At 30.6% G+C, this 20,602-nt stretch overlaps 2 protein-coding genes across 4 annotated transcripts; both read left to right on the top strand.

Annotated features, from left to right (window-relative positions):
* The first annotated feature begins 5,595 nt into the window (after positions 1-5,595).
* Positions 5,596-10,355, top strand: LOC103488735 (probable serine/threonine-protein kinase PBL7). 2 transcript variants are annotated; one of them, XM_008447609.3, is made up of 5 exons: positions 5,596-5,813; positions 6,717-6,922; positions 7,977-8,166; positions 8,284-8,675; positions 9,525-10,355. In XM_008447609.3, the coding sequence occupies exons 1-5, from the start codon at positions 5,714-5,716 to the stop codon at positions 9,789-9,791; spliced, it is 1,155 nt and encodes a 384-aa protein (XP_008445831.2). In that variant the 5' UTR covers positions 5,596-5,713; the 3' UTR covers positions 9,792-10,355. The 2 variants fall into 2 exon arrangements, with proteins under 2 accessions (XP_008445831.2, XP_016900309.2); XM_017044820.2 differs by having other exon boundaries at positions 5,607-5,813; positions 6,723-6,922.
* A 3,052-nt stretch (positions 10,356-13,407) lies between these two features.
* Positions 13,408-18,068, top strand: LOC103488736 (elongator complex protein 6). Of its 2 annotated transcripts, none has more exons than XM_008447610.3 (5): positions 13,408-13,759; positions 14,517-14,589; positions 16,568-16,773; positions 16,923-17,066; positions 17,664-18,068. In XM_008447610.3, exons 1-5 carry the CDS (start codon positions 13,523-13,525, stop codon positions 17,784-17,786), a joined length of 783 nt encoding a protein of 260 aa, XP_008445832.2. In that variant the 5' UTR covers positions 13,408-13,522; the 3' UTR covers positions 17,787-18,068. The 2 variants fall into 2 exon arrangements, with proteins under 2 accessions (XP_008445832.2, XP_050947302.1); XM_051091345.1 differs by having other exon boundaries at positions 13,411-13,759; positions 14,517-14,602; positions 16,572-16,773.
* The last annotated feature ends 2,534 nt before the right edge of the window (positions 18,069-20,602 follow it).

Below are 20,602 nucleotides of genomic sequence, written 5' to 3'. Positions count from 1 at the left end.
CCCTTTTTAGTAGGAGTCTTTTTATAAATAGAACAAAACGGCAAAATATTTATACTGTAATTCCGAAAACGAAAAAAGTCCACAGGCCCATTGTGTAAAATACTAAAAATGTCTCGTCAACAACACACGCATAATATATTTGGTACACGATCGTTTAGATTTTGTCATTTAATTTGATAATTATTTTTTTAATTTTATCGTTTAATTTGGTTATACGATTGTTTAATTTGGTTACGTTTAAAATTGGTTATTCGATTATTTAGATTTGATTGTTTAAATTTGGGTAAGCAAATCGTTTTTCTTTTGGTACACATTTAGATTTGGCTAAACGGTTTTTTTAAAAAAAAATTTACGTGATCGTTTACTTTTTTTACAAGATCGTTTAGATTATTTTTTTACACGATCGTTTAGATTTGTCTACACGATCATTTATTTTTTCAAGATTCTTTAGTACACGATCGTTTAGATTTGGATAAATAATTTTTTTTTAATTATTTTGGTATGCAATCGTTTAGATTTATCTATACGATGCTTATTTGTTTTTTTACACCGATCGTTTACATTTAGTTATTTCAATGTAAATGATTTTTTTCAAGATTCTTTATACACGATCTTTTAGGTTCTACTATTTTTTGTACACGATAGTTTAGATTTGGTTACCCAAATTTAAACGACATAAAAAAGAAGAAGAAGAAAGAGATGAAAAGAAATCGCAAAAGAAAAGAAGAAAGATGACGGAAAGATTAAACGACGTATAAAATGAAGAGGAAAAGAAGAAAGACACGAAAGAAATGAAGAGAAAAAGAAAGACGGAAGGATAAACCTGAAATCTCTAAAAAATGACTAATTTTATGGGATTTGTTATTCGGGCCGTAAATAGTTTGGTAACACCCTCATAAAAATTTTCCTTTTTAGTATCTAATTTTTATTGTTTAAATTTTATTTTTTCTCAATCTCTTACGATCATTTTTATTTTATTTTTTAAAGTAAAAGTTGAATTCTAAACAAAATCCTAAAAGCAAAAATGTCTTTTTGAAAGTTTAATTTGTTGTAGTTTTCAAATTTTAGTTTGATTTTCGGAAAACAAAGCATATACTTTAGATGTGAAATATGTGTCAAATAAAGGATGGAAAAATTATGAATTGAAAGTTAAACTAGTTCGTATTTTATTGGTCTAAACTTTTGACATATTCATTTTCGTACGTTTTCAGGTTTACTGGACCACAAATTTTTAATTTTATATTTAGTAGCTATAAAATGTGTTAGGAGTATCTAATAATAATAATAATAATAATGTAGGATCTGTCAAACACATAATTTATAATTAAAAATTATATCTATTAAAGAGGAAAACAATAATTTAATAAGCATTAATTTAATCTAGTGGTGTAGTTAAAAGAATATTACTTAGTGATATTTTGTATTATTATATAGGCAATTTTAGGACTATATCCAAAGCCAGCTTCCTTCCAACCCTACCGATGATATTTATTTTATTAGTAATGTTTTCTTAGGGTTTAGATTAGGTTTATTAAAATTGAAGATTAGGTAATCTAATCTAACAAATAATATGTTTGTTATGTGGGTTTGGTTTTGTCCAACCTGCTACAACTTTTTTAGGTTTATTATTTATACACTACCTTATAAATCACATAACTACAGAGTTTACTAATATTTTAGTGCATTATTTAGATAAATCGATCGTTAAACATTTTATTCTATTTATATAATAATAATAAGAATAAATGTTTTTTTTTTAAAAAAAAAATGCATAAAGAATTTGTTATGTGATAAAGTATGATCGAACAATTTGAAAGTATTGTATGGGTGACCGAGAGTTTGAATCCAAAATGAAATATGTGTCATACATTTTAGAACTAAAATTTTATTAAAGACTTTATAAACACAGTATTAGGATTGCATTCTCACTTTCACTCTCTTTCTCTCGTCACACTATGGTCTCCTTTTTCTCGCAATCTCTCACCTCTCTTTTTAGATAAAAATTCACATATTCAACGCTATAAAATTCATGTTCCTTATTCTTGCTCTAATGTCTGTTTATGGTAAAGAAAAAACCACATATCTAGTTAATGAAAAAATTGATCGATCCAATAAACCTACATTTCTTGGGAAAATTATCTCATTCGACCCCCAACGACTTTCCAAATTCCTTTTTGACAAGTTCACAACCTCTTTAAACACATGATTGACGATTGTCATGCAACAACAACCGAAAAAAGAAGAGGGGGATATAAGAAAATTGGGAGGTGGAAGACTTCAAAAAAACTACGAAGATTTTAGTAATGTTGGTTGAAGATGATGTAAGCAAGCTAGAAAAATGTTTTGGTTTGTTTTATTACGTTTTGTTTTGATTTCTGCATATAATTCTTTTTTAAGATAATCAGATAAGATGTATCAATATAAATGTTTCATTTGATGCAGCTAACTTTTATTTTTCAAACCAAATCAATGTTGCAAGAAGTTATGATTCTATTAAAATAGAGAGTCCAATCTTCCAAAAAAAAAAAAAAAAAATCTTAGAGAATAAAATGTCTTTTTATTTATTGTTTTTTTAAAATGATTTTCCTCTAAAGAGCCGTTTATAATTCTAGCTAGACAAAAAAAGTCTATGGTATCATTCTTGTTACATAATAAAGAAAACCCATCACTTAATTTTTATTATCAAATTTATGATCATGGATATTATTTTATTACCTATGAAATTTTAAAAATTAACAAATCTATCCGAGCCTATCAATTTATTAGAATTTCAATATTGTTTTCTTAAGTGTTCTTTTGAAGGAGAAAAACGTCGAATAAATTAATGACCTATCATACATAGAACCGAAAATTTAAAGATTTATTATACTCCTTACAAAGCTATAAATTTATTGCAAACAAAATTGATAGATAAATAACCCACTAAAATTCCAACTTTGTTTCGAATAAATTGAGATGTACCGTTTACACACACAAAATATAGATAGTTTATGAATCAATTAAACGTTTTTTTTAGGTTAAAAGAATAAAACAATTGATTGAACATATAAAGTTGAAAGGAATAATGATGAAAATTTGTAATTTTGTTAAAAGAAAAAACATATGGTATGTGGCTCACCATTTGATAGTCCTTTAAATAATGAACTAACAAAGAGAGCATGACATGTTTCTTTGAGATCCATCCTATATGGGTAGTGGTAATTTCAATAATTCCTTACCTCCATAAAGATATTAATTATGCTCTCTCTTTATTTCAAAATTTTAATTTTTTTTTTCTTTACTAAGACATGCATTGAAGTCACATTATCCTAAATAATGTATATTATTATTATTATTATTATTATTATTATTGTCATTATTAAATTAAAGTCTTTTTCAAAAAAAAAATTAAAAAAAATAAAAGTCAAAAGTACAGCTTTGGCATTTGCAATACTTGCTGTGGATGTGTGAACATATGGTTTAAATAACTTTATTAATGTCAACAATTATAATTTTCCATCTTTTATTATATATATATATATATATATATATATATATTATTTTAAGAATGTTTTTAATATGATGACTTAAAAATACTTAAATTCTAGTTAAATTTTGAAACTATTTTGAAAATTACATTCATTTCCATTAGACTTAAAATTGAAAATTTAGGCCTATTTAATAATCATTTGATGCATAATTTTTTTATTTTTTATTATTATGTTTGGTCTCTCACGATTTCTTAATTATAATTTTAAATTGTTCTGCATAACCTTAAAATCATAGGGAATTGTCTTAGACTACAAATGGGTTCTATGATTTGTAAACTATGGTTTGATACTGAATTGTTCGTCTAAAGTGGATTGATTCAAAATTATGTTGACGCTAGTTGTTTAATTTCATGCCAAGTGTTTGATGAATGTTTCATGAAGTTGGATGAAGATGATCATTGAATACACGAGGAACAATTGGTTGGATGGGGATATAGGGTTATTCAACTTGACGTTGTCGAGTGGAAAAAAAACTAAATGCGGATGTATAAATTGATAGACAGCAATAAATAGTATATCTCTGTTTATTACAATGATAAAATTTCTTTACTCAAAATTGAAAATCAAAAGAAGAAGAGTCCTAACATAAATAAATGATAGTCAAACAAAGGAGACAAGTCACGCGTATCTTTCAAGGTCAAGTCCGTCAAATTATGTCACACATAAAAATTTGGAACGAAAGATTAGGCTTCAAGGGTGTTTTGGACCTTTTACGTGGGTTGAGTAAATAAAATATTAATAAAGAACTTGTTTGGTAACTATTTCGTTTTTTGTTTTTTGGTCTTTGAAAACTAAACCTATTTCTTTACCATCTCTTACAGTGATTTTACAACTTTATTGTACGATGGTTGAATTCTTAATCAAATTTAAAAAACAAAAACAAGTTTTCAAAACTATTTTTTTATTAGTAAAAATTAGATAATACAAAAATAAATTCAATCATACAAATAATAGGTTTAATTTTGAAAAGAAAACAAAAATAAATAATAAAAAACAAAATAGTTATCCAATACAACCTCAACAATTATAAATGAATAAAGGAATTTAGAAAGTGACATTATTCTAAAACTAAAATTTGAATTGAAAGATAGTAAAATATGAAAGGATGATATGAAATAGAGAATAATAATTGTACAAATAATTATTCTTTGTGTTGATTCTCTCCCCATATTCTCTCATCGCTGTAGTAAAGCATATGGACAAAACCTCCATATAACATCTCTTCATTGGAGAGTCCTTCCAATTTTTCAAATAATTAGGAACTTTTTAGGAACAAAATTCTCCGTATAATTGAAATATAAAAGTTTCGAATAATAGACTTTATTGTTACTAATATGCCCAAAAGTCATGCAATAATACTATGATTTTTCAAAAAATAGTATGTTTAATTCATAAACTTCTTTCAGGAGGCAAGTAACAACTTTTACATTTAGTTTATTGTTTGATAATCATTTAGCTTTTTGTTTTCAAGAATTGGGTTTATAAGAATTACTTATTTTAAAAAATAATATGTTAAAGGAGTTATTACAAACGATAAATTAATAAAAATAGTTATTAAATATATAAAATTTTAGATTCCACTGACGATAGAAACTAAAAATGATAAAATGTAAAATTTTGTTATATTTTATCAATATTTTAGTTCGTTTTATTAAATATTTTTGAAAAATTATTAAACAAAAATTCAAAAAAATAAAACAAATTTACATTTTTATGATTTTTTTAAACAAATAAACATATTTATTATTTATATTTTTTTTAAAGAATGGGCCTATAAGAATAAAAATAGTATCATTCAAATAATTAAATAAAATCCATAATGTATAGTTTTATTTTATTAAATTAAATTAAAAAAGTTTCAAAGCATATGTTTTTTAATTCAAAAGAAAAAAAAAAGAAAATATTTTAAAACCAATCCTCGACGAGTTGACGTTGTACAAATTTCGACACTTTTGGGGCAGTGAATGGAAAAAAGAAAAACAGTGGGGGGTGTTTCATAAATTTAGTAAAGTAAAAGGACGTCTGTGCAAAAAAGAACCTTAAAGGAAAATAAAAGATTATATGCTGAGAAGAGTGTGAAATTTTAACCTTCTTTCTCCCTCTCTCTCTCTCTCGCTCGCTCAGTTCTTGGGCTTCGGTGATACTCTGTGAGGTTCGAGAGAGAGAGTGAGAGAGATTACGCCATGGGATGGTTTCTTTGTTCAGGAATTTCTAATAAGAAGGAAAAACATCAGCAGCAGCAAGTACACAGGAAGGACGATGATCCGATCCCATCAACTTCAGGTAAATTTATGGACAATGTTCAACAATTCATCGCTTTTGTTTCCGTTCAATTCGAGTTCATAGTGAAGGTTTTATGCAAATGTATACTGCGGAGTTTAGTTTCTTTGACTTTGGGTATAAAAAATCCATCGGCAATAGCAATGGTACTGCCAGTTCTGTGGATTTGCGAGGATTTCAAATGGGAGGTGTTTTAATTGTCCCTTTCGCGTTTTTTTGGGTTTGTTTTTGTTTCTGCGCTATTGAGTTTTGTTTTTAGCTTGAATTGAGTTGTAGTCTGCAGATTCCAGGAATTTTAAGTGGTGTATAGATTTGATCTTTGAGTCCTTTTTTTTTCTTCTTTCCTTTTTCTTTTTTTCTTTTAAGGATTGTTGAAGGCTTTTTGAAATGGTTTGACATTTTAGTGTCTTAATAGTGAATCGCTGATGTAATTTTTTTTTCGGTGAATTATGAGACGTCTCTGTTACATGTGTTGTAAAACCCATTCTAAAAAATTCCCATTTCGAGTTGATTCTGCTGTACTGTGTATGATGATGTCTGGATTATTTACTCTGTTATAAACTTAATTCAATTCCATTCTACCGATGGGTCTCTCTATTTTGATTTTCTTCTCTTTGGTGACATCTACTATATCTCTTTGAGTTGCATTAACTTTCATTTTCTGTTATAGAAGATGACATCTTTTTCTTTTAGGGGAAAAACTGTGTTGTTTGTTTGCCTTGGATGAAGCTCCTGCTGTTGGTGGATGTTGTTTCCAACTGTTTCTTATTAAATGTGTGCAAATCATTCTATGTTAACTTTAATTTATTTTTCAATGATGCCTATTTATTTTAATTATCAAAAATTCATTTTACTCCTTTGCAAAACTTGTTTATTGAATATTGTTTTGTGAACCCATTTTTTTAGATGCAGAAAAATTGACGGTAAAGGCGACATATAATGGGAAGAACGATACTATGAAAGATGGAGGTGCTGATCAAATTGCAGGACAAACAATTACCTTCTCATTCCGAGAGTTGGCAGCTGCAACAAAGTATTTTAGAGCTGACTGTCTTTTAGGTGAAGGAGGTTTTGGTCAAGTTTATAAAGGACGATTGGAGAGCATAAATCAGGTAGATTTTAGGTATTTTTTCCCTTCATTGGAGTAAACATGACAATGGTTGTTAGTCAAGTTCATTGCTACCATGGACTCGTATTACTCGACACATTCACACAACACACACTCTCAAGTCAAGTTTGTTTTTGTAGGTTAACTTTCTTTTTCTTTTTTCTTTTTTTTTTTTTTTAAAAAGATATTGTGATACAATTTGGAGGTGGTAGATTTGAACCTAGGACCTCTTGTTCTCGGGTACATATAAGTGCCAGTTGAGCTGAGCTCATGTTTGTCGTAGGTTAACTTTCTATTGCTTTATTTCTTCATTGATGAAGTCTTGTAACATTGGATATCTATCCCATCTTTGATGCAAGATCAAGTAATCCTAAATGTTTTATGTACCTATCTTATTCTAATGGATGAGTTTTGGTTTAAAGCTTTTTACCAGTTTAGTTGACCTCACTCCTATCAATGATGCCATTCAAGAAAAGATAAAAGTTTAGCATCGCTCAGTACTCTTTGTAACTGATAATGGTGATAGCTAAGTTGGCATTACTAGTCACTAACTCTGCACCTGTTGATCTTATTACAGTTCATACTGAATATTAAATCATTCTATAACCATGCTTTATTGGTGGCACATTTGTACCAAAAGCATTCAGCCATTCTTTGGTCTGAGAAATAATTAAAATTTGTATCTTGAGTATATTTACTTTGATGAAATGTCTGCAGAAATCTGGAGTCACTAGCAAAAAGAATTTTTATTGTGATTGCATATTGACAAAAGTGGAGTTATTTGCAAAATTTTGGTACTGTCTATAGCTGCTTGATTATAAAGATGTTGAGTTGAGTGCTCTCTCTCACATGCACATATTGCACCAACAAAAAAATCTAAAAAATAGAGGAAATGAACAAGATACCTAATTTACTGCATTGGTTTGGAAGTTTTTATTTGAAACGCCAGACAACTTTTAATTTTCATACTGCATGTACTGGGAGTATCTTCAAACTCGGTTTTAAGCTTGGTTGGTGGTGCAGGAAGGTTCTGATCTTCGTAATTCTGTTGAATGCAGGTAGTTGCCATCAAGCAGCTTGATCGAAATGGGCTACAAGGAAACAGGGAATTCCTTGTTGAAGTACTAATGTTGAGCCTACTTCATCACCCAAATCTTGTTAATTTAATTGGCTATTGTGCGGATGGTGATCAAAGACTTTTGGTTTATGAATACATGCCATTGGGATCGTTGGAAGACCATTTACATGGTTTGCATCTACCACGTTGTCCATCATCTTCATTTTTTTAGTAATTTTTCTTCTGCATGCTTCTTAGTCTTGTTTCTTTTTTGAGGTAATGACATCATCATACCATGCTTGTGCCAGATCTCCCACCCGATAAAAAACGACTTGACTGGAATACGAGAATGAAAATAGCTGCTGGTGCTGCAAAGGGCTTAGAGTATTTGCATGACAAGGCTAATCCCCCAGTTATATATCGGGATCTGAAGTGCTCTAACATCCTGCTTGGTGAAGATTACCATCCTAAGTTATCTGATTTTGGCTTGGCAAAATTAGGCCCCGTGGGGGATAACACTCATGTGTCCACGAGGGTGATGGGAACATATGGATACTGTGCTCCAGAGTATGCAATGACAGGCCAGCTCACTTTAAAATCAGACGTTTATAGTTTTGGAGTTGTTCTACTTGAAATTATTACTGGGAGAAAAGCTATTGACAATTCAAGAGCTGCAGGGGAACATAATTTGGTGGCATGGGTAGAAATCATCTCTTCCTTTTCCTCTATAACTATCCAGTTTATTCCTTCCATTTTACTTTTTTGCTTTAATGTGTCATTCTAAAGATCATCCTCCTATGAAGATAATTGTCGGATCTGTAAGATTGCATGTTTACCCAAGAGCAGTTACAACTCATTCTTACACACTCCATAACATGACTCTTACTGAGATAAAGCAGAAGTGAAACATAGACTGAGTTGTGCTACGGGGCATGAACTAGGAAAATATGTTTTATACTTTTGCAGTTTAGAAAATGACTTGTTGATTTCATGTTCATTCATGATAGAATAGTCATTGCATTGCCAAATTGTTTATAGAGTGATATGTAGGTGCACCCATCTTCATGCATCATCTTCAATCACAAAGGGGAAAAAATTATATAAAAATTGGATGGCCGCTTTCTTATAGATGCAATTGTTCAGATCCATGGATATGAGCAGCTATTTTTATTTGTACATATCTCTACAGTCTGGATGGTCATAACTTGCAAGAAGCTTAACCATTATTTTGTCTGTGTCATTTGCTTGAGTGTTTATTGCTGTTACCTTCCTAATTAACTCTTTTAGAGATTATGAATTTTGTGGATAAGGAATTACCTTTTGTTATATCAATTCCATTATAAGACTAATTTTATTGTATATTATTAGAATATTACAGTTCAGATACATGAGCTGAATCTAAGTGGATATATATTGTACTGCATTTTCAAATGCAACTTACGCCAAATTATATGATTGGCGTCATTATAGTTGTTCATATGTCCTTTAGTAAATATGGGAAGGTTCATATATTTGTAATCTGAAATTTTTTTACCTTTCTTTATCTCAGGCACAACCTTTATTTAAAGACCGAAGGAAATTTTCCCAGATGGCGGATCCATTGCTCCAAGGACAATACCCAGTCAGAGGCTTGTATCAAGCACTTGCAGTAGCTGCAATGTGTGTTCAGGAACAGCCTCATATGCGACCACTTATTGCTGATGTTGTCACAGCTCTTACATACCTTGCCTCCCAAAAATACGACCCCGAAACCCAGCCAGTTCAAAGCGCTCGCAGTAGCTCATCCACACCTAGATCTTCTAGAAGAGAACTGTGAAGTTGTTCAAACAAGAAGCTAACATGAAACCAAATTCTAATCATTGGATCATTGCAATCTTCGTAACCCCTTGTCAGCGTTCTCTACATTTACATGCTGGAAACTTGATTTACGATGTCACTGCGAGGATATCAAACAAATAGCCAGGCATTTCTAGTGGTGTCTGTTTATTGGCCTCTTCCTAGCTGCACTTGCTCACCAGATAGCTCCTCTACTCCCAGGTTTTGATCTACTTAGAAAGCTTTTAATTCTTTTGTTATAATTGTTACATCTATTTCTTTCTTGCACAAGATTCTTTATGTACAATTGAGCTTGGTGTTTTTGTATCTATATAGAAATAGGTTTCTACTTTAAAGGATTATCCCAACTCACCTGAAATGTTACAGCCTTAGACAACGATTTACCGTTTTACCAACACTTCGTGGTGTACAGTTAATTCCCCCCCTCCTCTCCCTCACTGGAATTGCTGTCGATCCAAGTTGTGCATTTGTATACATTTTGATTTGCAAAAGCTTGCAACCATTCTGATATCACCATGAATGCCGATGCATTTTGATCCTTTAAGCTTCTCGTAGTGATAGCGTTCTTTTTTATTTATAGTTCAACAAGTGTAAGAACAAGAGATAGGAGAGGCATCTTATCTAATAAGTCTTGATGCTTGAACCGGTTCTTTTAGTGTTTTTGAAACCACGAAGGCTTGACGAATGAATTTCACTACACCCTCAAACTATTTTCACGAAAACCAAAATTTTAGTTCAAACATAATGTTCTACAGAATCTCACAAAATTTTAAAATAAAGTTTCTCCTCTAAAACATATTAAAACAATAATTCTATTCAACCTTCAAAAGTTTAAAGAATATTCATAAACTAAAAAAAGTTAAAAAAATATCCCAGTAATTATATAGTACAAGATGTTAATATCGTCTAACTTCATTTATTTTCTCTTTCTTTTTTTCCTTTCTTTCTCGATACAAATAAATAAATAAAATTACACATTTTATTAAGAAAAATTGTTTTTAAGTGGTTTTATTCCATAGAGTGCAAATAGTTTATCAACATTTTTTATATGTATTAACTTTTATGAAAATAAATAAAATAATAGAGATCAAGAGATTTTAGGACTTAAATGTTTTAATGAAGTTCTATGTTAATAGTCAAATACCTTTTGTTATTTAACTAATTATTATTTTAAGGAGATATTTTGTTTTGAAATTTTGTGCGATTTTATGTAATTTCATGTTTGAACTTAAAATTTTAGTACTATAAATTTTCGTGCAAAAATTGAATCAATATATATATTTTAAGTCTAAAGGTATTTATAAAATTTTTCAATACTTTAAAATATTTTTTAAACTAAGCTAACAACAAGTATATGTATGTATGTATGTATGTTTAACCGGTACTTTTAAACTTTTGAAAATTTAGAGATAATACAGACGCATGGTATAGGAAAAATTTAGAGATAATACAAACGCATGGTATAGGGAAATTTTTATAATTTAGCTTTTCTTTAAACACTAATTTAAAATACTTTATGCTTTGACTAGGATTTGGATAGAAATGATTTCAAATTCTACGATTTCGAATGATAAAAATGATTTCAAAATCCTATTTACATTGTTGGGATATTCGTGAAATGAAAAAAAATCATATAATATTTTACTTTTTCGCCCTTTTATAATTTAATATTTAATCATTTGATTATTTTATTGGTAATTATAAATAATTTTTTATATATTATAAAATAGAAAGACTACCCAACTTCTTTTAAGTTTTTTCAATGGACTTTTGATTTTGTTAAAACTCTGGTGAGATTCATTATTAAGTTGTTCGAAGTGTTAAATAAAATTCAATAAAATGTATAATAATTATAGAAGTAGGACCCTCAAACTTATGTATTTGTTTTAATTTGTATGATTATGTAAGTTTGATAGTTTAATTTTGATTCTTGTATAAGTTTGAGAATTCAATCTTTACATTTTCGAACGTTTGAATCAATACAGTGTAGGGTGATCTATGCAAAAAAATTTCTATTGTTTGAAGGGTAGTTATGGTTTGGTTTTAAAATGTGTTTATTACTTCACAAACACATATGGAATAGACAGAAAATTAAATTAAATCTTTAATTCTTTCTAGGTCTCCAAAGTTCAATTCTCTATAAAAAAAAACAAAAAACAAAAAACAGAAAACATGAAACAAGAAACAGGAAATAGGAAACAAGAAACAAGAATTAGGAAACAAGTTTAACTACACGAAACATATTTCTCTAGAAACCTCAACATGGTAACAGTCAAAGTCGCCATGCAGAGATGGAGAGGAAGATTAATATCCGGGTTAAAGTTGTTGAGGAACGAGACCACGAAATCGCAGAAGTTAAGGAGCAAATGCAGACTCGCATATAAAACTACGATTCAAATCAAACTCCTACCGTCAAAATTGGCGACAAATGGAAGAATGTGGTGCAAGAAAACCAAGCACAACAACAATGAGATTCTGTTGCTTCCCCTCTCAATTCAACAATTAAATGATATAATCACAAGCTCCATCAGAACCCAGCATTTGAAGGCTCATCCAATACTTCTTTCACCGAGAAAAATCCTCCATGGCTGCATCAATATTAATTCTTCATATGCGGTAGGATTTTAGGTTTTGGTTTTGTTTCTTTCCAATCTAAACTATCTCTCCACTCTTCCCCAATTTTCAAAACTCCATTAAGAACAACAATATTCACCTTGTATCTACCCTTGACATTTCACCTTGATAAAATAATAATAATAAAACTTCCGATGATACTATTTTCTGATATTTTAAATTTCATTTTCTTGATCGATTGATTCATTTTTATTTTGTTTTGTGTAGGTCAGTTTATGCTCAAATAGAGGAAACGTGTTTGAAGAAACAATAGATGCTATAGGACGTAGAATCTTGAGGGTAAAATTGGAAAAAAAATGTTTTTAAAGGATCGAAGTCTTTGGGTCATTTTGATATGATTTTTTTCTTGGAAAAATTCAGAATTTAGTTATAATTTTAAATTGTTCACTTTAGATCAAAATAAATTTTAAATATTTTCAAAGACTCCCAACACACGACAAAGTTTAAGGGTGCTTTTGAAAGTTCACTATATTTTCTATAAAAAACTGATCATTTTTATCCAAAACTAACCATACAAATTTCTTTAAAACTTTTGAAACTTTAGACTAAAAAAGTGTATTGTTTTTATAATCTAGCCATATAAATTTAAGTTTAGTTTTAAAATTACGAATAAATAAATAGTCAAATTAAATAAGATGTAAAAATTAGCACCATCAAAATACGGAAATAAAAAAAATATAATATTAAAATAATAATATATAATATAAAAAATATAAATAAATAAGTAAGAAATTAAGAAAATTAAAAAATCGTACCATTTATTCGTCAATAGATAATTAGTGTGTCTTACAACTCTACCAAAAGATAATTTAACAAGATGGGTTACATGACGGTATTTGATAGTCACATTATGAATGTTGAATGGCCAATAAATTTACATGTTTATACGAGCACTAAACACACTATTAGATAATTTGTATCTATATATTACACTAATATTTATAATATATTTTTTCTATTATGAAGGAAAATTAAACAAACTTACACGTTGTTAGAAACTTAAAACCAAACTAAAGTTACCTTCTCTCCTTCCTCGCTCTGCTCCGACTTGTCGCCGCCCTAAAATCGAGAACCATAATGGACCGAATGGCTTCGAATTTGCTTGATGGAGCTATAGGTTTTGACGATCCCACCAATCCCTCCCCTCTGATCGGCCGTCTGTTGCTCGTCGAGGATTGCGTTGAAACAAGCGGTGCTTTTGTTCTGCATCACCTCCTCAAGCGCGCCTTTTCTTCTCCTAACTCTTCCAATGCCGTCATCTTCCTTGCATTCTCTCAGTCCTTCGTCCATTACGACCGCATCCTCAGGAAGCTGGTGCGTTATCGCCCTTTCTATATGGATGTTTATTGGTTACTTGTTGGGTGAATTGGGTGATGGAGTTATTTTGATTCTTGTCTGAGTTTCTATTGCTCATTTGAATTTTGTTGTTGGTGAGGAACCGTGGTGGAGATATATTAGAAGGTTGTAGTGCAGGTGTAATGGAGTATCCTTGATTTCTCACCGTTGCTATCAGTGTTTTCAACATAATGGGTTTTAAGAATTTTCACGGATATGAGTTGTTTGAAGAATCCGTTATTGGGTGATTTACTGACTTTCTTTTCAGTGCAATGAAGTTTATGAAATTTTTAAGGCTAGTTTGATAACTGTCTGTTTTTTTATTTTTGAAAAGTAAGCTTTCTTCTGCCTGTGCCTATGGAGTTCTTTGTTTTGTTGTCCTCTTTTTAGGGATGTTCTCAAAATCAAAACTAAAAAATAGAGTAGTTTTTTAAAACTTGTTTTTGTTTTTGAAATTTGGCTATGTATAAGATATGTATGGTAAAGAAATGATAAGAAAATAAACACAATTTTTAAAACCAAAAAGTTATCTAACGGAACCGGAATGATTAACAAGCATATACAGGGACATTTGGACTTAACTTGCATTTTAGTGATAAAAATTTGAAAATAGTAATCTTGATGTTGGATCTCTCTTCCCATTCATCTATTATCTGTTGTGCTAAGATTCTGTCAAAATTACTTTAATTTAGTGTTCAGAATGAGATGTGCTCATGCGGAACTATTTCTTAATCAGGGGTGTAACTTAGCGGCTCAAAGGGATAACGGTAGGTTCGTATTCTTTGACATGCTTACGCTGGGCTGTTCAGGTGAGAAAACCAGGTATAAGATCCTCATTTAAGCGTATGATCTTATTCCCTCCCCATTTCCTTCTTTTTTGCATCTTTTAAAGTAGTTTTATTTCCAACTTGTATAGAAGATGATTTAGTTACACTTGGGAAGGTTTGGTTACACATCCAGCTATTGATGGGAAGTAGGTTCTTTCCCCCACCCCTTCTACATTTGCAGTGAAGAATTTCCTTTTCATAATTCATTGACACTACATACTTCCTCATCACCGAGCTTGGATATCTGGATATCCATGAAATATGGATGGCTAGGGTTTTTTGTTTTTTCCAGCTTCAATTTAAAACAGAAAAATGTACCTTTTTTAATTTATTTATTATGTTTTTTTTTCTTTTTTGAAGATGAAACAAGAATTTCATTGATGAATACAAAAGAGGAAGCACAAACTTCCAAAAAATAATTCCGCTTAGCTAAAAGATTAATGAGATTAGTTCTTGAAGAACTTTGTACCCGATTCCAACCAAGAGCATTAAAGAGAACCAAATCACTAAGAAGATCATAGGTCTTAGCTTTGTCAGAGATTGGCTGTGTGCCAACTTAGGTGCTTCCAAAATCGAGGACCAAAAGTGCCCAAGAAAGGAACAAGCTTATAAAGTCAGATGGATGGGGATAAGTTTTGATGCGGTAGATTCTTCTGCAGTCTATCATTGGTGTCGATATTGTTTTGGCTGAGCTCCCAAAGGAAATCTTTGGTCTTCTAGGGTACTTTCCAAGTTTCCATCCTAAAGCCATGTATTGAGGGGCCTTTCTCGCTGTTTTGGTTCTCTTGGAGAGGTTGGTTATAGGATCCCACCGAGTAAATAGTGGATAGTTCCATTGGCCAAACCTGTTTATCCACAGCATTTGAAAGAGTACTCGTTTTAGCAATTCTAGCAAGGAAGCCTCTCGTTGATCTCATTTTCCTTTAAGTTTCTATGTAGGTCAAGAGTCCATGTCTTGAAGGTTTGATTCCAGCTTTCTGAAATGAAACCATATGGCTTGTATGTTCATCTGTAATGACTAAAGATTGGGGAAGGATTCGGCTAACGAGCTAGCATCAATGCATTGCTCGTTCTAGAATGATGTATCCTTCGTTCTAGAATGATGTATCCTAAACCCTAAACTATGTCTATTTTCTTTTTAATATTGCTATTTGACATTTTTAGTTTTTAATTTTTGGCACTATTCTAGATAAAAAACATGCATGCTACATAATAATTGTTTTTTTTTCTAAACAAAAGATATGCACCATAATGATTGAAATACTAATAAAATACCTAATGAAGAAATTAGTTTTAAGAGTATATTTATACCACTAGTTCAGTTTGGTTTTCATTGATTTTTCCAACCAATATCTGATCCAAACCAATACTTTTTGGTTTTCTCCAAATACAAACCAAGATGTCCAATTTGATACTAAAAAACCAAACCAAACCATTGGATCAGTTTGGATTGGTTTGGTCTTTTAGTTTGTCGGTTTTTCTGTTTTTTGTATCACCCCTAATCCTTGCCATCACCAATTTTTTGCCTGCAAAAGGTCTTTAATGCTGCTAGACAGCTGGAGATGTATGGCTGACGGGCTTTGGAGGATAATTCCCTAGCAAGGGTCAGATAAGTGATACTTAGAAGTTAGACATAGTCACATATTAACCTTCCTTTAGAGGTTGTCTTTCATTTGTGAATCTTCTAATCCATCCAGCAAGTTGAGCTTCATTTTTATTTTTATTATTATTATTATTTACACAGCCAATGCCCAAGCCTCCAACTCAAGGTTGGGGGGCTTATTCGTACTATCCCATGTAACGTTGTGCATCCATTTCTCCAACTTAGGCCCTACCCAAAATAATTTACAGAACTTCTCTGTCATGTGTTCCATGGTTGGCTTTAAAAGGTGGTTGACTTTCCATTATGTATTTTATGGTAATTGAATCTTTCATATGATGCAAAATTTTCTGCTACCAGATAGAAGTGGAAAGGAAACAGATGAAGGTGTTCTTGTTGGGTTGTACTGCAAGATCCAGAGAGCTGTTGATGCATTAATTCAAGAGAACAAAAAGCATGTCACCATTGTGATTGATGATATATCTCTTTTGGAGGTTGCTGCCAATGGTTCTTCAAATCTTGTCTTAGACTTCCTTCATTATTGCCACACTTTATTATCAGAAGTTGTAAGACCCTTTGTGCTAACTGAATTCTTCTCTTCTTCACATATCCTTTGAAATGTTGTCACATTCAATCTCCAGTATTCATTCTTCACATATTCTTGTCAATGTTGTCATATTCAAACTCCAGTATTCGCACTTTGCTCTTGCCACAGGGTTGTTCCATAATTGCACTCGATCACGAAGATGTTTACATGGACATCAAAAGACCATTGAGTCTACAGTTGGAATACCTTGCTGACGTTTTGATAAAAGTAGGACCACTAGCCACTGGTATAGCAAAGGACGTTCATGGGCAGGTACAGTTTCTTGTTCTTTTAACTTTCATGTTTATCAATATCATTTTATACACCTATTTACGTTTGAATTATTCCCCTCTACATCTTCCTTGGTCGAGAATTATGCAACAACTCTAATGTATCAAAAAAAGAAAAAAGAGAGAGAGAACTCTTCCTGATCTTAATTACCAAGAATGTCCTCCAGATTGCTGACCCTATATGTGAGGGGCTGTCGCTGTTGATTTCATTATTTTCTCAATAATGTGATTGTATGGTGCATAGTTATCTATATGCCAATAATTTCGTACAAGTGTCGTGCTACAAGCAAGGGAAAAAAGATAAGAGGCTCTCTTGACCCCACTTTCATTAATTTTTTTCCCAACTGTGCTTGTATATATCTGACTCTTCTAGATGTAACTTTAGTTGGTATATACCGTTGAGAGTAAAGATACGAATAATCTACTGCTTACATATATCTTTTTGTAAAATGTCAACTAAATTGTCAAGCTGCTAATCATACATTTTTTCCTGTTTTGTCGTTTGAACCGAATTTGTTTATAATTTACTGCTGCGACTTGTTTGAGCGTTGTTGGACATGTTTCATTTGCTTCTCTGCAGTTGACAGTTTTGAACAAACCCGTTGAAGGCCTGCAAGACAAGTTAAGAAACAGAGTACAGAATTTTCAGTTTTACATCAAGGAAAATGGTACTGAATTTTTTTATTCTGGAAGCAGAGCTTAAGGATAGTCTAGGGCAAGAAAAGTAGGAAGATTTGATATTAATACCCTTGTAGCGTACCCTTTTGGCTTTCATTAGCCTGGCTTTGAAGGCGCTCTATTAAGATTCGCACTTGCAGAAAAAGATTCCTTGTACTGCAGTTAGATTGTTTCTAGTGAAACCATTCGAGACGTCTACCTCTTTAACCTTTCAAATGCTGTTTTTATTTGTAAGTTTGTTTTTTTTTTCTTTTGTTTTATTATTTACTAAAAGTTAAGAGTGCTGTTCTTTTTGTTTTGTTTTAAATGTTGTTGATGGAAGCATTTTATTCTAATCGTATCTAAACCATTTAGAAGTTAACATGCATTACTATCCTAATTAAAATGAAATTAAGGTTAAGGATAACTCATAGTTTTGATGCTTTCCAATTTTCGTAGTCTCTTCACGTAGACGAATTTGGGACAATCATTAGTTTCGCTATTCTTCAAATTTAGAAGTAGGTTGTGAGACTTAAAAGATGTGGGACCTAAAGGATGAAGAATTTGTAAGAGAAGGTGGGATGAAATTTTGGAGGAGTAGTATAATGGTAGAGATATGAGAATTTTCAATTCTTCTGCAAAGTGAAAAAAATCATCAAATAATCATAAAAATAAAAAAGAAAAATATAAACTTTTGAAAGAATTTCAAAAGCATATTTTTATAAACAATTACATGCTATGCTCTACTCCACATGTAAAGCAGTCTTAACAATGGGTTATTGTGCACACAATCTAGAGCTACCTTCCCTCGTAAGAACAATTGGTTTATTTATTTGATAAAAGTTAGATTCAGCAATTTTGGTCTGACTCATGTTCGATGGTCTTAATTGTATTGCAACAATTTAAACATAATATCCATTTACGGCCATTTTGAAACAATGCTAGAATATCATTGCTATATGTATTGATTTGAGATAGACATCTTCAACAATTGAATCTCGTGTCATTTAATTTAAGTCGTGTTGTTAGGTTCACTTTCAGATTATCTTGACTTATTTCTTTTGTGGATGAGAAAGTCATAGTTAAAAGAAAAATAAGAATAAGGAGTTTTGCAATGTATGTATGTTATGAAGAAGTTTGATTCGTAAAGTAAATAGATAGATAAGGAAATAAAGTTTTTGCATTTGTCAATGTATTGTGTCATTGAGGGTTTATATAGGAGAGTATTATGTATTAAGCGTAGTGAGAAATGAGAAATAATAATAGTTACCAAACAAAGAGAGTGGAGAATAGTAATTTTGCAAAGATGAAAGAAAAAATGGAGACAAATTAAAAACATCCCTCGTGAGTTTCCACAAACTTCTTATCCTTTTTCGTATGTGATGGGCTAGTAATGGTGAGAGATTTGTTAGCTTGAAAATTGAAAAAAATGAGAGAAATTCACCTTCTATTCATCCCATTGGAACATCGTCCAAAATTCTCTTCCACCATTTTTCCATCATCCATTTCATAGATCGATTCACTCCGTTCTCTTTAATTTCTCTTTTTCTAACACAATTTCTCTCCATATTTCCCTTAATTTAACTCATTGTTTCTCTTAGAGAACATTGTTTCTCTCCGACTATTACTTTTTGAAAACTGGTTTATTGGTTTTTCGATGAGCTAAAATACTTTTTTATTAAATTAAATCCCTAAATTAATATAATCTTTTTTATGGAATGAAATATTTTTAACTATAAAGAATAGATAAAGAAAAAACACGATAAATCTCACTTTTTCACGATAAAATCTTTAAAAGAAACATTTGATGATTTATCAAAACATACGTATATAAGATGAATTGATCAATTTCTTAAATAAAATAGAACTTTCTCGATATAGAATGATTGATTGATTGTATTACAGATTACATAAGAAAAAAATATAGAGAAGAGAAACAAATAGATGAGATACATTATTCAATAATACATTTGTCATTATCAATATTGAAAATAAAAATCAAAGAATTAAGAAAACAAATGTGTATATCAAAAATAAAACGGAAACATTGAACAAATGAGAAACAATACGAAAAGAAAAGCAAAAGAAAATTAAAAGCAAGACAAATAACCAAAGAGGAAAAAAAAAACAAAATCTAATGTTTAAAAATAAATCTTTTTAAAAATTCTCTAAATAGATTTAAACAAAAGTATCTAAATCAGGAAAAAAATAATAACAAAACTTTGTATTTCAATTTTCCATGGTCATATATATAGGTGTGAATTGTTTATTACACTACGACAAGTAATACTTTCTATACCATCAAATTACAACAAATACTACTGTCTAAGGAATAGTACTTTAAGACACTTCTAGAGGTAGAGGAAATGAAGCAAATTTCCTTTGCATATTCTTGTCGCTAGAATCTTCGAATGTCAACAATTTGTTTATTTATTTTGTTGGTTGCCTTATTTTAAAATTAATTTTTGTCTTTGTATGACCCTTTTTTTTTTTTTAATTTTGTGATTAACCTACTTTTACAAAAGAAATTGTCATTTAACTATTCTTAAAGTCTGGTAGGAAGATTTGATATTAATACCCTTTAGTGTACCCTTTTGGCTTTCATTAGCCTCGTTTTGAAGGAGCTCTATTAAGATTCACACTAGTAGAAAAAGATTCCTTGTACACTGTAGTTAGATTGTTTTTAGTGAAACCATTTGAGACGTCTTGCTTACCTCTTTATCCCTTCAAATGTTGTTTTCATTTGTATGTTCGAGTTTTTTTTTTTTTCTTTTGTTTTATTATCTACTAAAAGTTAAGAGTGCTCCTTTTTTTTTTTTTTTTAAATGTTGTTGATGGAAGCATTTACTCTAATTGTATCTA

Source organism: Cucumis melo, chromosome 10, assembly GCF_025177605.1.
Source record: "Cucumis melo cultivar AY chromosome 10, USDA_Cmelo_AY_1.0, whole genome shotgun sequence".
Lineage (NCBI taxonomy): Eukaryota > Viridiplantae > Streptophyta > Magnoliopsida > Cucurbitales > Cucurbitaceae > Cucumis > Cucumis melo.
This window is presented reverse-complemented; position numbering and strand designations above follow the sequence as displayed.

Excerpts from the sequence above, each read along its gene's own strand:
- LOC103488735 (XM_008447609.3), top strand. The coding sequence starts at position 5,714 with ATGGGATGGTTTCTTTGTTCAGGAATTTCTAATAAGAAGGAAAAACAT. Across the intron at positions 6,923-7,976 it reads GATTGGAGAGCATAAATCAG|GTAGTTGCCATCAAGCAGCT; the intron begins GTAGATTTTAGG and ends TGTTGAATGCAG. Across the intron at positions 8,676-9,524 it reads AACATAATTTGGTGGCATGG|GCACAACCTTTATTTAAAGA; the intron begins GTAGAAATCATC and ends TCTTTATCTCAG.
- LOC103488736 (XM_051091345.1), top strand. The coding sequence starts at position 13,523 with ATGGACCGAATGGCTTCGAATTTGCTTGATGGAGCTATAGGTTTTGAC. Across the intron at positions 13,760-14,516 it reads ACCGCATCCTCAGGAAGCTG|GGGTGTAACTTAGCGGCTCA; the intron begins GTGCGTTATCGC and ends TTTCTTAATCAG. Across the intron at positions 17,067-17,663 it reads CAAAGGACGTTCATGGGCAG|TTGACAGTTTTGAACAAACC; the intron begins GTACAGTTTCTT and ends GCTTCTCTGCAG.